Below are 16,401 nucleotides of genomic sequence, written 5' to 3' on the forward strand. Positions count from 1 at the left end.
ATGCTTTGTCTAATATTGAAGTGCTGTGTCTCTTCAATAATATTACTAGAGGCAACACTTTCAAAATTATTGAAAAAAAATAAGAAGAAAAAGATAATGCAATTACATTTAGTGTCACTTGGAGAAAATGTCATTGGTGACAACAATCCTCTTGAATTGATATTTATGTGTCACTCAATGGTCTCTCATTATTCAAAATCTCAATTATGATCCTTTCTAAGCTCCATAATTAAAGGGGTTGGGCATTGATTTTTTTGGCAAAATATGATATCAATATAAGGGAACTGATTGAAGTTCCAACCTTGCGAGATGAAGTATGTTTTTCGAGTACACTTTCGAGGATGCAACAGGAAATTAATACAGAAAAGAAGTACCATGTATCTACTTTAATTCTTTAAGAGTAAGGACTTGAAAGGTAATTGTAAGAACGATAGTCATGGACGAAATAATTATTTGGCTTTGAGGTGTCTTCACTTTTCGCCATTGCCTCCGGTATGAATAGATTTCAAGAGTCAAACTACCCTGATAATACAAAGTAGTCTTCTGAACTCTCGTGATGAAAACCTGTAAATGTGGAATGAAGTTAGCCAACTATATCAGAACAAACAAGTATCGTGAGATGTTCTCCCAACAGTGAAAGGTTGAAAAGTTTAACAAGACAAAGTGCAACTCCATGTGACATCGAAATATGTTGAATCATTAGCCTTCTCTGCAAATGTTTGGAAATCCCAATAGGCTAAAACATTTGGTTGGATCGATCATTTTCAGTAGCTTTTTGACGAATTAAGAAAGAAGTAAAGGCTAATCGAGGCAATCTCATAACCCCACAATCAGTGTCAACTAGGGGAGGTTTGGGGCTTTTCCTTGGGTGATCATAGAAACAAGATATTTCACTTATAAATATTAAAATACAGCATTCTCATCATAATATGAGATAATTGATCATTCATGTAAGAATATATAGGATTATAAATTTTTAAAAATATATATGAGAATGATGATAAATCGATCCTATAGCATGTCCTGTTTCAACAAACTTCCGTAGAATTCTTTGAAAAGCGCATTCTTGTTGTTAGCATTTATTTATTTATTTATTTATGATAATGTGTTGTAACCAAATTGATCCAACCTTACCGACTTATCCCATCAATGTTTTATTTTGCAAAATCGAATTCAAATTTCCCTCATCTGACAATTAGTTTGAATCTTTCGTATATTTATTCACTTCCTTGAATTTTATCTTTCTCTCAACACATTAATCTAAATCTATGTTTAAATGCACATGCGTCTATGTTGGCAAGATTATTTTAAGAGATCTTAATAGGTATGGCTTTGTATAGCCATGGGTATTAATGTATGTATCATTTAAATTTATCAACTTTTTCTTAAATTACATGTGAAATGGAAACTTAAGGAGAAGACGAAAGGGTAAATAACTTGGCGGAGCGGAAAACAACATTGTCCCCAAAAATAATTGTCTTGTCCAACTTTAAAATGTAAATCATATTAAAAAAATCTTCATAACAAGTTCCAAATGCTTTTGCACATGTGCAAATAACTTTAGTATTAGCATCAAATGTATGTAGGTAAGAATATGTGAATTGTATGGCATTTCATTTTAAAAAGATGATTAGTAGTTTGACGTACGAAGATGATGTTGGGCTCAACTAAGCCCGTTATAATCGAATTGCAATTTGGGCTCTGAGAGAATGTGATGAACATATTGCGATGCTGGGAGTTCCTTTTTCTTTTCTCACGCCATTCTTTCATCAATATAAAACTAGCAAACTAGCAAACGAGCACTCGTGTTACGTGTACGCAAGGATGCGGCATTTGAAGGATTAAGTAAAACCATCCTATTAAAAAAATATTTCAGTACATGAAATTGATAGAAATAAAAAATTAAAAAAATCATCCATTGCATAGAGAGTGATAAAAAGAAAAAATGCAAATAAATTGTACACATACGTGCATATGTAAAGAGAACGTTATTTGAAGATTTGAAATTCTTCTTTTGGAAGGTTATTGTAGAATAGAACAGATTTGAATTCAAAAATTGAAATATATGAGAGGCGGCGTAAAATTATAAATTTATGTATTTGTCTTTGGATGTACTATTTGTAAAACAAGTAATTGAGGATAGCTGAGGAAGAAATAAAATGATTGAGATTCCATAAAAGTGGGAAGTCCTCTTTACCTTATCAATAGTGTAAACGATATTATTTTATAACCTATTATAATTGCTGTGTAAAATAACAACATAGAACAATATCTTCTACGTAAGAAACAATGATAAATCACTTAAATTTCTATGTAATAAATGTCTTACATGATAATAGCACCTTTCATGTAACTGGAATACATTAATCTCAATAAAAGAACGCACATGCCCACCAAACTAATAGTAAGTGCCCCCCCGGGGGCTTCCCTCCCCAACCACTTGCTCTCTGTTAGTGAAAATATATTTGCCCGTGTTACCCAAAACAATGTTGACAAATATCGACGTAAGTCTAAGATGATATGAACTTCTGATGATTAGAAAGTGATCAAGATCGCTCCGTGATTGCACACTCAAACACAAAACATGCGAACGAGACATTGGTGGAGTGATGAATCTACGAATATAAGTGCAATGAAATGCAAATTGCAAAAAAAATTAAAGAATATGGAAATGAAAATATATTAAAAGGAAATTATAGGAGTTAAGATGTACAAAGAAGCCAAAATACGAGGAAATTGAATAAATTACCTCTCGGGGGCTTTGCTTTCTTCCAATGCCTAAGCCTCTTTAATGTTCTTAGAGAGAAGTCGAACCTTTCGGTGACACTTTGCTTGAAATTCTCCAGTTTTGGTGGCAGCCGCTGGATCCATGATACATGGCCACTGTGGCAACCAGGTTGCTTCGAGCGGACACCGACTTCTGTATGCAAATAACTCCTTGCATTAAATGTCAACCACTTATCATCTTGCTTTTTAATTTTTTTATTTGTTCATGCCATTGCTTTACTCTGAATCGAGCTCCCACCTTCATTTTGTCTGAAAGTGACAAATTAATATACACTGACAATTGCGAGTCTTAAGAGGTAAATAGTGTTGTAAGCATCCTATATTTCCTCTCTTTCTTCGTCCTCCTTTGATCGTTATTACAGAATAAGGATGACATACGTTTTGGGTTGGCTTTGATGGGTTGACCGTTTGACTGGTCTCCGAAGGCATGACTTTGAAAATTGGAGTCGTACATTAAGAAGTCATTATGGCCGGTGATCAGAAAATGACCTGAAAAACAATTTATAGTCACTCTTTCCTTGGTGAATCAAGACCGCTATCCACATGCTTAAAACAATACTTGTTCTCAAGTCTTGAAGAATCTATGGCGTCTTACGTTGGCTTTGTGTCTATCCTCTTATGGGCAATCTTTGTCATTCGAGTAATTGAGTTTTGTCATTCCAAAGCTTTGACCAATGTAAGTCATATTGGTACAGAGAGGGTAGCTCTTCTTATGTTCAAGCATGATCTCAAATAGAAGTTGGTAATTCCAAACAAATTGGCAATTTAATTTGACAAAAGTTGGTAAATTACTTTAATTTAGGTTGAAAGTTTCATATAAGAGTTAATATACTCGAAACTTTTATTAAATCATGCATATAAAATTTGATTAGTTAGAACAAAAACCGATAATTTGCAAATTGTAAAAGAATTGGTCATTTTATAGATTTTTTTAATAAATAGCAACACGTTATCTAGGAAAAAAAGTCACCGGTCATTTTTTTTTTTTCACCAATATATATATATATATATATATATATATATATTTTGGTAAAGGTATTGGCTTTTTGTCAATTTCACCAATAATTTTTGACACTTGCCAATGTAAAAAAGCCTCTCATTGCCATATAATTGCAGAAAATTGATTATAGATATGAGATTAGTTATTTAGTCCAAATGACATATATGAGACCCAGTACAAGAATAATCTAAGAGTTTCTTCCAATGTAATTTGGCCAAAAAATCAGGATACATTCGAGAACAAATCATCGTTGATATTTGGCATCCGGAAAAGTTTTACAGAAAAAATAATAAAAAAAAAGTAACATTCAGATTGCATGTAATGCTATAACCATTTGATTCGATTTCCTAAAACAATTTAGTTTTTTGCATAGATTTTCCTTCCTTTTCATAGAAAATACTTTTGCTTTTTAAAATAAAAAATAAAAAACCGAGTGTGCAATTTCAATGGTTATTCAAATGGAGAGATAACATTTTCAAATTGGCATGTAATGCTCTAACCATTTGAATCAATTTCCTAAAACAATTTAATTTTGCAAAGATTTTCCTTTTTAAGAAAAAAAGTCAACAATCATTTTTTTTTCACCAATAATTTTTTGACACGTGCCAATGTAAAAAAATCCTCTCACTGCTATATAATTGCAATGAAAATATATATGCCTGGGTATGCCAAAATGATGTTGACAAAGATTGACGTAAGTCTAAGATAATCGGAGCTTCTGATGATTGGAAAGCGATCAAGATCACTTTGTGGTTGCACAACCAAGCACAAAGCGTGCGAACGAGACATGGGTGGAGTGATGAATTTACTAATCTAAGTGCAATGAAATGCAAAATCGGAAAAAAAATTTAAAGGATATTGAAATGAAACTATATTAAAAGGAAAATATAGAAGTTAAAATGTACCAAGAAGCGAAAGCACGAGGAAATTGAATGGATAAACTCTCGGGGGCTTTGTTTTCTTCCAACGCCTAAGCCTCTTAATGTTCTTGAAGAGAGTTGAACCCTTTCTGAGACACTTTGTTTAAAACTCTCCAGTTTTGGTGGCAACCGCTTGATCCACGATACATGGCGACTATGGCAACTACCAACTAGGTTGCTTCGACCGGACACCGACTTCTGTATGCAAATAACTCCTTGCATTAAATGTCAACCACTTATCATCTATGTTTTTAATTTTTGTTTGTTCATGCCATTGCTTTTCTCTGAATTGAGCTTCCAACTTCATTTTTGTCTGAAAATGACAAATTTATATACACTGACAATTGCCAGTCTTAAGAGGTAAATAGGGTTGTAAGCATCATCTCTTTCCTCTCTCTCTCTCTCTCTCTCTCTCTCTTTTGGTTGTCCTCCTTTGATCGTTATTACAGAATAAGGATGTCATACGTTTTGGGTTGGCTTTGATGGGTTGACCGTTTGACTGGTCTCCGAAGGCATGACTTTGAAAATTGGAGTCGTACATTAAGAAGTCATTATGGCCGGTGATCAGAAAATGACCTGAAAAACAATTTATAGTCACTCTTTCCTTGGTGAATCAAGACCATTATCCACATGATTAAAGCAATACTTGTTCTCAAGTCCTGAAGAATCTATGGCGTCTTACGTTGGCTTTGTGTCTATCCTCTTATGGGCAATCTTTGTCATTCGAGTAATTGAGTTTTGTCATTCCAAAGCTTTGACCAATGTAAGCCATATTGGTGCAGAGAGGGTAGCTCTTCTTATGTTCAAGCATGGTCTCAAATGGAAGTTGGTAATTCCAAACAAGTTGGCAATTCAATTTGACAAAAGTTGGTAAATTGCTTTAATTTAGGTCGAAAGTTTCATAGAAGAGTTAATATACTCGAAACTTTTATTAAATCATGCATATAAAAGTTAATTAGTTAGAACAAAAACCGATAATTTGCAAATTGTAAAAGAATTGGTCATTTATATATTTTATTAATAAATAGCAACATGTTATCTAAGAAAAAAGTCACCGGTCATTTTTTTTTTTTCACCAATAATTTTTTGACACTTGCCCATGTAAAAAGCCTCTCATTGCCATATAATTGCGGAAAATTGATTGTAGATATGAGATTAGTTATCTAGACCAAATAGCATATATGAGACCTAGTACATGAAAAATGTAAGAGTTTTTTTTTTTTTTTGATACCCAGTACTCCACTTGCCAAGCTATTGACTTCGCCGACCACCTGGCGCCATTTAGCTATCGATTTCCCATGTAATTTGGCCAAAAAATCAGGATACATTCGAGAACAATAAAATCATTGATATTTGGCATCCGGAACAGATTTTACAGAAAAAAATAATGAACAAGAACGTAACATTCAAATTGCATGTAATGCTATAACCATTTGATTGATTTCCTAAAACGATTTAATTTTTTGCATAGATTTTCCTTCCTTTTCATATAAAATACTTTTGCTTGTTTCTTTTTTTTTTTTTTTTAAATAAAGAAACTGAGTGTGCAATTTCACTGGTTATTCAAATGGAGAGATAAAATTTTCAAATTGGCATGTAATGCTATAAACATTTGAATCAATTTCCTAAAACGTTTTAATTTTGCAAAGATTTTCCTTCCTTTTCATTTAAAAAACTTTTGCCTTTTCTTTCACACGATTGTGCTATTTCACGGGATATTCAAATGGAGAGATTTTCTTCTTTAAAATGTACAACCTTTAAAAACAAGCACAAAGAACCACCGATCTAAAAGCCCTCATAGGTTTCTCCTTTGTATTTTTAAGGACAAATAACCCAAAAATTTATAAACCTATTACATGGATTTCAGTTTAGTTTTAATTTTTTAATTTGTCAATGTAATCCAAAACCTTTTTACAAATTTTCAAAGAAGTCCATCCGCTCAATTTAGGATGGAAATCGTTGATGTGGCGATCCAATTGGTAAGTGGCACAACCGGCATCTGATATGAACCATCTTAGATGAAATGACGTAGTTTTGAACTTATTTTCTCATTTTCTTTCTTTTTTTTTTTCTCTTTTTTTCCCCTACTCTTTCCTTCTCTAATATTTATCTTCTTCCCTCTGCCGGCAAGGACCGATTGAGGGTCGTTAGCATGTTGGTGATGGCCGGCAACCCTCACCTTCGGCCAGTGTGCTTCCAGAATGTGTTTTGAGACGAGCTCATGGTGTAAATCTTAGCACTTGTGAAGTTTGATGACCTCGAGATTAACCTGGGGAAGGAGCTGGAGCCAAGGGACTGCCTCCATGCGTTGCATTCTCCACAGTGACATGAAGCTTGCCGTCATCACGGATCTTGGCGTAAGTCTCAAGGAAGTCCCAGCCGTCGAGCGAGACGTCGTCGGGCTTGACATTGGTAGAGCAATGGATGTGATTCGGGGAGACAATGAAGATTATATTGTCTCAAGGAAAAATATAACTTCAGGACGATTTGGCGTTCATTGTCTCCTCCACCTTGAAGGAGACGAATACAAGTGTTCAACAGGAAAGTAAAGAGAAAAAGAAAAAAAAAAAGAACAAGACAAAGAAAGAAAAATTTAAAAATTTTGCAAAACTATGGCGTTCAAATTACCTTCCTACATCAACTGCTGGCTTTACCATGTAAGATGGTTGGTGCTAACTGAGCTGCCACATAAGTGATTTCCGACCTAAATTAGCTGGATGGACTATATTAGGAATTCATTAAAAGGTTTAACTACATTAGCCAAATTGACAAATTTATGACTAAATTGGTATTTATACAATAGGATTAGGATTTTTTTTGGATATATCTCCATTTTTATTACACTATAGGTCACTAATCTAGATGTTGCTTAAATGAAAGGAGGGTTACCTTTTTCTATTAGAAAAAAATGAAAGTTACTATTTCATAATACTGGTCATTTTGTGATAAAATAGGGTGCGGTGGATGGTTGACACCTGCAATAACTAATTTCTGGAGATCATACATTAACAATAGCCAGTTTTAGAGGTACACAGTGCCATTAGCGTCCCTCTTTCTTCGCTTTTGTTTGTCGTCCTCCTTTAACCTTATTACAAAGATTCAAGATGATACAAGTTTTGGATTGATTTTGATAGGTGGACCGGTGGGTCTTGAAAGTCATTGCCTTGGAAAAATGAGTCATCCTCTAGCAAGTCATGATTGACAGTGATAAAAAATGACCCCAATAATATATTATAGTGACTCTTTTCTTGGTGAATCAAAGACCAAGCAATACCTGTTCTTAGATCCTAAAGAACCTATGACGTCTTGCGACAGCATTGTGATTATCTTCTTATTAGCAATATTTGTCATTCAAGTAATTGAATTTGGTCATTCCATCGCTTCAACCAATGTAAGTTGTATTGGTGAAAAAGGGAAGCTCTTCGCTTTTGTTTGTCGGCCTCCTTCAACCTTTTACAAAGATTAAAGATGTTACCGTTTTGGATTGATTTTGATGGGTGGACCGTGTGGCGGGTCTTGGAAGTCATTGACTTGTCATTGACTTGGAAAGTTAAGAGTCATCCTCTACGACCGTGTGGCGGGTCTTGGAAGTCATTGACTTGGAAAGTTAAGAGTCATCCTCTACGACCGTGTGGCGGGTCTTGAAGTCATTGACTTGGAAAGTTAAGAGTCATCCTCTATCGAGTCATGATTGACAGTGATCAGGAAATGACCCCAACAATATATTGTAGTGACTCTTTTCTTGGTGAATCAAAGACCAAGCAATACTTGTTCTTAGATCCTGAAGAACCTATGGCGTCTTGCGGTGGCCTTGTGTCTACCTTCTTGTTGGCAATCTTTGTCACTCAAATTGTCGAATTCAGTCATTCCATTGCTTCGACAAATGTAAGTTGTATTGGTGTGGAGAGGGAAGCTCTTCTAAAGTTCAAGCATGGTCTCACTGATCCTTGGAAACGCTTGTCATCATGGACTGGTGAGGAATGTTGCAAGTGGGAAGGAGTTGAATGTAACGAGAAGACAGGCCATGTCCTCAAGCTCGATCTTCATAATCCATGTATTGAAGAGATTGATATGCTTGACCCTTCATATAAGTGCAGGTTGGGAGGTAACATAGTTCATTCTTTAACAGAACTGAAGTATTTGAAGCACCTGGATCTTAGCATCAACAACTTTTCAACCCATAAAATCCCAATGTTCTTTGCTTCTCTTCAAAAATTAGAGTATCTCAACCTCTCATATGCAGGCTTCAACGGAGATATTCCTAGGCAGCTCAATAACCTTTCCAAATTACAGTACTTGGATCTTAGTAATGACTTTGTTCTAGGTTACTTAACCTCGAACGATCTTGATTGGATGTCAAAGTTATCTTCCTTGACATACTTGCACATGTCTGGTGTTGGCCTTTCGAGTGCCAAAGATTGGTTTGGTTCCATTAACATGCTTTCATCTTTGCAATCTTTAAGATTGAGCAATTGCCAATTGCAAGATATTTCTAGCTCTTTGCAAGCCAATTTCACCTCTCTTAGATTCCTCACTATCGAGTCCAATAATTTAAGTTTTATTCCTCCATGGATCTTTAACTTGAGCAAGTTAGAACATATTGATCTGTCTGACAACTTTCATATCAAAGGTCCTTTTCCCACAGCAATCGTTGAGAATAATCAAAGGCTTGCCTTCTTTGACGTGTCTTTAGATTCGCTACATGGTGAATTTCCAAAAAACATGAGCAATCTTTGCAAATTGCAAGTGGTACAATTAAGCAGTAACTACTTCAACGGGAGTATCTCCGTCATCTCAGATGGTCCTCACGGTTGTGTCCGGAGTAAGTGGAAGATCTTTGATGTTGCTGGCAATAAATTTAGTGGTGACCTCCCCAATCAATTCGGAGATTTCAAAGAACTAGAGTTCCTCGATCTTTCATTGAACTCGATTTCTGGTTCTATTCCTTCCAATTTGGGGGAGCTATCATCTCTAAGAGAGTTGCATCTGAATGATAACAAATTGAGTGGGATTATTCCAGAAAGTATTGGGCAACTATCGAATCTGAAGGAGCTCCAAGTCCACAATAATTTTTTATATGGAGTTTTAAGCGAACTTCACTTTGAAAATCTCAAACTTGACCGGCTTAGACATTTCTTCCAATGAGCTCATATTAAATGTGAGCTCTACCTGAATTCCGCCATTCCAAGTTCATGAGATAGATTTGTCAGATTGTAAAGTGGGACCTGAATTTCCAAAATGGCTTCAAACACAAAGAAACATTACCAGTTTGATGATGTCAAATGTGAGCATCTCAGATGACATTCCTGATTGGCTCTACAACATTTCCACTAATATTACACATTTGGATATCTCAAGCAACATGCTTAATGGCCAAGTTCCCCAAGACATCGGAGACAAGATGCCACGGTTAATAGTACTGAGACTTTGGGGTAATAATCTCACCGGTGGTATATCAAGTTCATTGTGTAAGTTGAATGACCTGACTGAAATTAATCTCTCAAAAAACCAACTGTCTGGGAGACTTCCTCGATGTTGGAGAGCATCAAAAGGTGAAGACTTTTGTATTTGGGGATAACAAGTTGAATGGTCAGATTTCGAAATCCTTGTGCCATCTTCAGCAATTACAAGTTCTTAGCCTATATAGGAATGGATTTAGTGGAGTAATCCCAAATTGTTTGTCGAATCTACAACAAATGACTTTTTTTGACCTCAGCCACAATGAATTCACGGGTAGGTTACCTCCATTTGGGGAACATTCTCAATCATTGGCAATGATTAATTTAGAGAAAAATCATTTTGTTGGAGGCATTCCTCCGCAATTTTGCCAACTTCACTATCTCCGAGTCTTGAGCCTAGCACAGAATAACATTTCTGGACCCATTCCCAATTGTATTGACGGATTCTTGTCCATGGTTGATAGCACCCTTTATTTTGAGGACTGGTCATATATTTTCGGTCTCAATGTTTTGGTTAACACAAAGGGAACCAGCCAAATATATGGTGATGTGATTTCATACTTCTTCTCAATCGACCTTTCTGTAAACATGTTGGATGGGCAGTTACCAGAAGAGTTTACTAGGCTTGTCGAACTTCAAAATTTGAATCTATCTCAGAATAATTTAAGTGGTCACATACCCTCAAACATCGGTGACCTAAAACAGTTGGAATCTCTTGATCTTTCCAGAAACAAACTGTCAGGCATCATCCCTCAAGCATATCCAACATGGACTTCCTTAGTCATCTGAATCTGTCCTTCAACAAACTCTCTGGCCGTATTCCATCCGGCAACCATCTACGTACTGTGGATGATGAATCTGTTTATCGTGGCAACAATGGACTATGTGGAGCTCCTCTTTCGAAGATATGTCCTGGAGATGAGCCACCCAGCAGGGATGGGCACAACGGTGATAATTCAAGTGGAGATAGGCCTAGCGGAGGCAATTTGGATATCCATAATTGGTTTTATGCAGGATTAGGACCTGGTTTCACAGTGGGATTTCTGGGATTTTGTAGCATCTTGCATTTCAAGCGATCTTGGAGGGTCTCTTACTTTCGAGCGATGGACAGGGCTATCAAGGAATTCTCGGTGACAACAATGATCACCATGCTTTGGTTCAAAAGAACAATTCAACGACGCAGATAGGAGCTTGTTTAGCAGGTAAGCTTGGCCCTTTTCTTGCAAACCAATTTCTTGCATCTTATCTTGGTTAAAACCATTAATGATTATATTGTGCATGTGTACCAGAAGAGTAAGAGAGGTGGAGAAACTTGCCCGACTTTGAAGAAGTGCTTTGTGTTATCAGATGGATAGGAGAGCTTCCATTTCAAGTAATAAACAGAACGTGTTTTTAGTATTTAAATTAACGTTTTCCTCTTTTGACCTTCTCTAGTATGTGGAAGAATGAATATGTTAAGTTGCTTGGTCCAAGTTGGAAGGAATCACTGTGGAAGATATATACTCTATTTATTTGATGAACTCCATTTGAGGTCTGGGAGCGCATTGACTGCACTGCACATGATGCACCGTCGTTGTAAATTACACTTGATTTGGTAGCTAAATGAGAGTAATACAATAGTTTCTTCGAGCAACTCACCCATCTTTTCACAAAGCCATCAAGAAATAAAAGGCATCATCAATAATCACGCACCAACTCGAGCTCAAGTTTACTAGGATCCTAACTTCCCCAGTTTGTTTAGATGTTTCTTAATTTAAGTTATAATTAGGAATGGCATATGAAATTTCACAAATGTCGTGGACGCACATGCAAAATAAATTGAAGTTGAACCTGGCTTTCTGATGAAGTGATCTCAGGACTCGGGCTTGGTGGAGCTCGAGCAATTTGAAATTAACAAACAAGTCAGTCAAAAGTGATGCATGTGAATGTGCTCCATACATTTTGGTTTAGATAAAAGATACCACAAGTGTCAATACTTTCATATGACGCTTATTTGAATATCATAAATTTTTTTTCAACCACTCATGTGCAATGGTTTCTAAAAAACTTTATTTAAGTATCATAACTTTTAATCGATTACTTAAGTGCCAAAAAAATTAAGAACGTCCTCCAAAGTGCCTAAAATTCAAGTTGGCATAATAATCGTAATGGACATATTTAAAAAGTTTTTAAAAATTTCAGTTCGCAGTCTTTGACCGCGTCATCTCGACGAGTTGAAGAATACAGGCCTGCTGACAGAAGCAAATGAAGAGGAAAGTGCTTTGGTATGCGTCTTTCGAACTTTCTCTTGGGAAATATTTTGGTCTGCTTACATTGGAATGAGTCGCAGATCCAAGCGTGCAGAGCTACTTTCGATTTAGGCTTTAATTGTTTGTATTTTTGCGAAGAAAAGCAGGAAAGATTACCATTGGAGTATGGTTTCGCAAGGATCAAAATTAGCTTGCGGTGTTGTTTTTCAGCTATCCCTGATCGGGTGCGGCGTCCGATTGCTGGCTCTTTTTTAAAATTTTGGGTGACATTACACTCAAGTATATAAAATCATTAGAAAACCTCTCTCCCTTCCTCCATTTCTCCTTCTTTTACGCCTCACTCAGCTATCTGTCGCCGCTTTTGTAGTCCGTCCATTGAAAGACCTTAGATATGAGAGTTTATTTTAAACAGTAAGCATTTCATAAGCTCCGTCTAGTTTTTTTTTTTGGTTGAAAGCTCCGTTCAGTTTTTTTTTTTGGACTAAAAATGTTGACATAACTTAGTTTTTAGGAGAAGTGGCACCAAGTAAGTACCTTATAAAAAGAAAAAGAAAAACCAAAATTCGATAACGAGGTTCGACCACCCTCTCGGATGTGTAGGTCCTTTATAAAAGTAGAACTAGATCTAGACTAACGTATAGAGTTGCATAATAAATGAAAAAAATTTATGTCCGCATGATAGGCATGTGTTATTTTTTTTTTTAAAACTTAGTAATAAAAGGATGGAAAGAGGCAATCAGCATGACTGCCTCCTTGAGGCATTACCCTAAAAAATCCCACACTCGCTACATATGTGATCATATTTTGACATAGAATTCACCTTTCTCATAAGATTGATGTTATACTATTATTTGATCAATCACGCCCAAGTTAAGACTCTATACCCTCGAATAATGCGTCAAAAAAGAAATGGAAGAGATATATCTCACAGTCAAGTTTTGGTTCACTTGTGAAGTATTCACCACACTTGATATTTCATTTTTTATAGTTTGAACTCGGAATGCTTCGAGAGGGAGAGTTGCTGAAAGTCAAATGTTCAGCTTGTAAAAAAGTCAACCATGAGACATTGGATTGAAAATCGAGTGACACAATTGGCTTAAAATGAGTATGAACCTATCAACTCGCATTGTATGCATGGCCATGAACTGGGGAATGCAATAAGTGATATTGCGCAAAACTATTTTGCATAATACGTCTGAATCAAGTCTATCAGGTTTAAGTAAATAAAGCTAATATCTAAACGTTGAGGATGAATTATCACTCTGTTTTATTACATGCACAAATGGGGTATCGTGGGCCTCACCCCCAGTTGCCACAGGAAGCAGGTCCAAGTGGGCCATGCTAACGTCGTCTAAAGCCCACTGAAACTTCAATCTTTTTGCGTTGGAGAGAGAGAGAGAGAGAGAGAGAGAGAGGGAGAGATGCAGTTTGATTCTTAAGCTAAATTATTATTTAATACTGACACATATGCAAATTCAGTATTAAAGCATCATCAAGAAACCCCATTTTCCAAAAATGAATTCCGGACCCATATAATTCTCCATCATCCTTAGAAACCATATGAGACATGAATTAAAACTCAAGTAGATAAATCAAATGTAAATTATATTTTTATTTGGTTGCGTAAGGTAGGGGGTGTCAAAAGGCTCGACCCGACCGGCCCGATTTCGAACACGAAACATGTATAATACATGTTTCGTGTTCGGGTAGTGTTCGGGTAACAAATATAAAACAAGCAAAACAAATGTGTTTCGGGTTGTGTCAGGTTTGAACATTGTTCGACCCGAAACAAGTTTTCTAAAGTCCAAACACGCAAAACCCAAAAACACAAATGCTTAAGGCTTTAGCCCCAAACACGAACAGTCGAACACACCTCAAGCACTAAAGGCTGAAAGCACATACCTCGTCGGGTCCGCCTTCTTCTCCGACGAGTGCGCCTTCTCGTGGAGTCCGCTGCCGCCCTCGATCAACGCGCCTCCGCCTCGCCGTCGCCGTCGCCACCCTCGCCTCCGCCTCGCCAACGCCGAAACCTTTGCCACCGCATGCGGCCGACCATCGTCGACGGCTTGGGCCCAGGTTCGCTCGGCGATCATGGCGCTCGCTTCTCGCCTCGTTTCCAAGTCCCGGCAGGTGAGGAGCCCCCTCGGATCCACGCGCCTTCCCCCTCTCGTCGCTCGTCAAATGCCGTCCCGAATTTCTGCTCGATGGCGCTCAACATTGGCCGTGGAGATCGGGAATTTTGCGTTTCGCAAAAGTCGCCACTTTCCGCTTGGGCGATTGTTGATGATTGTCATTGCTCTTCGTTGCGTGGCGATTTGATTCGGCGATTGTGTTTACTGTGCGCTTGAATTTTTAGATTCTTGTATTAAGGAAATTGCTTGTTCGATGCATTTATTTGTCTATGAAATTCTTTGGGTTCAAGTTAAAAGTTAGCTGAAGCGACTATTTGAGCGTGTGTGCTTTGAACAACATCATGAACAGGAGGTAAAGTTCTTTAAAATTGATTGATGGGTCTTTCTTGTTCGAGCAAAACTGTTAAAATGAATGGTTGGTTGGAGTGTGAATGGGCGGTAGAAGAGGAAGAAGGTTGGCAGGCAATGTCTTTCGCCTTTATCAAGCTTCGTTGTTTCAATATCTCATATTAGCCTCGATTCCGGGGCCTAAGCAGTTGCTGTGAGATTCTCAATTATGGATTGACAAGTTCTGGAGAATAGAGTAACGTATATTTGTTTTCCTGTGGATCTTTTGGTCTCTTCATATGTGTGGAAGCGCTTTGCTTAATATGTGCACTCATTGTGGGGGATGGTGGCTGCTGGAAAAATGTTCAAACGATGGCCTTTTGAGTGGGATAGCTCTATTATTTGTACTTCTATGATATGTGGGTATGCACGTAATGGGCTGCCGGATGAGGCAATATCACTATTTTGCCGTTGTAAAGTAGAAGGGAGCATAATTCTTGATGAAATTGCATCAATTTCAATACTTGGTGTTTGTGGAACTTTAGGTCTCGATAGGATGGGTGAGAAATGATTCACCGCCATGTTCTTAAATTTGGATTATTTTTCAGATTTAGAGGTAGCAAACGCATTGATCGGTATGTACTCAAAGTGTTGGAATATGGATGCTGCTAAAAAGTCTTTAACATTATTGGAAGCTTTGGACAAAAAGGTTATCTTTTCACTTGAAGATCCCATGTGGCCAAGAACGAGTCTTTGGTCTTTAGGGTGGATTTGGCCCGCTGCAAACGGTGAGTTCAAGATCATGGTTTGGAAGACAAGAGGTATAAGGTAATAGTGGTGGGTGCTAATGTGACTCTCAATGATCGTTGCTAAGAACACCGGAAGAAGGACAAGGATGTCAAACTAAAGTCTCGGGGTGGGTAAGAATTTAGGGGTTGTTGCTTTTGGCCCGAGTGGGGACTTTTGTTGTTGCTTTAGCTTTGATTTTGTGACTAAGGGCTGAGTTGGACTCTCCCTTGTGTGAGGAAGGCTGAGAATGAGATTAATTTTCTGGTATTCTGGATAAGGCGTGCTGATTATTGTTTGCATTAGAAATGAGTGCTGGTTAGCGTTTGGATTAGAAATGATATATTTAATGGAAGAGGGAAAAAAATCATTGTTTTGGGATGGTTTTGTTGAATGAAGATTTGAATGAATCATGGTGTTTGGTTCTTATGATATGTAGTCCTTATCCTTCATTACATTGAGTTCTTCGGGTTGTTCGGATTCCCCGGTCTTTGCAAACAGAGTGAATTTTGTTTGCCTTCTTAAAACTTGCATAGTCCTACTATGAGGCTCATCTTTTAGAAGAACAAGATGTGATCCAAGATATCATTCTGTCTGTGTTCTACTTTTAGCGATATTGGGAGCTGCTACTCTGTAATTTGATCAGAGAGTAGTAGGCAGTAGGCACCGCCACAAGAGGAACCTCTATCTGTTGCTATATTAGCCAAAAGGAACATCTATTCTTGTCAATGATACAAAGTC

At 37.1% G+C, this 16,401-nt stretch overlaps 2 protein-coding genes across 2 annotated transcripts; both read left to right on the plus strand.

Moving 5' to 3' along the window:
- Positions 1–8,394: 8,394 nt before the first annotated feature.
- Positions 8,395–9,852, plus strand: LOC120295937 (receptor-like protein EIX2). The gene has a single exon (XM_039317557.1). It carries the CDS (start codon positions 8,395–8,397, stop codon positions 9,850–9,852), a length of 1,458 nt encoding a protein of 485 aa, XP_039173491.1.
- A 1,081-nt stretch (positions 9,853–10,933) lies between these two features.
- LOC104455123 (receptor-like protein 47) lies at positions 10,934–11,521 on the plus strand. The gene is made up of 2 exons (XM_039317558.1): positions 10,934–11,296; positions 11,456–11,521. Exons 1-2 carry the CDS (start codon positions 10,934–10,936, stop codon positions 11,519–11,521), a joined length of 429 nt encoding a protein of 142 aa, XP_039173492.1.
- Positions 11,522–16,401: the final 4,880 nt, after the last annotated feature.

The sequence above is a fragment of the Eucalyptus grandis genome, chromosome 7 (assembly GCF_016545825.1).
Source record: "Eucalyptus grandis isolate ANBG69807.140 chromosome 7, ASM1654582v1, whole genome shotgun sequence".
NCBI lineage: Eukaryota > Viridiplantae > Streptophyta > Magnoliopsida > Myrtales > Myrtaceae > Eucalyptus > Eucalyptus grandis.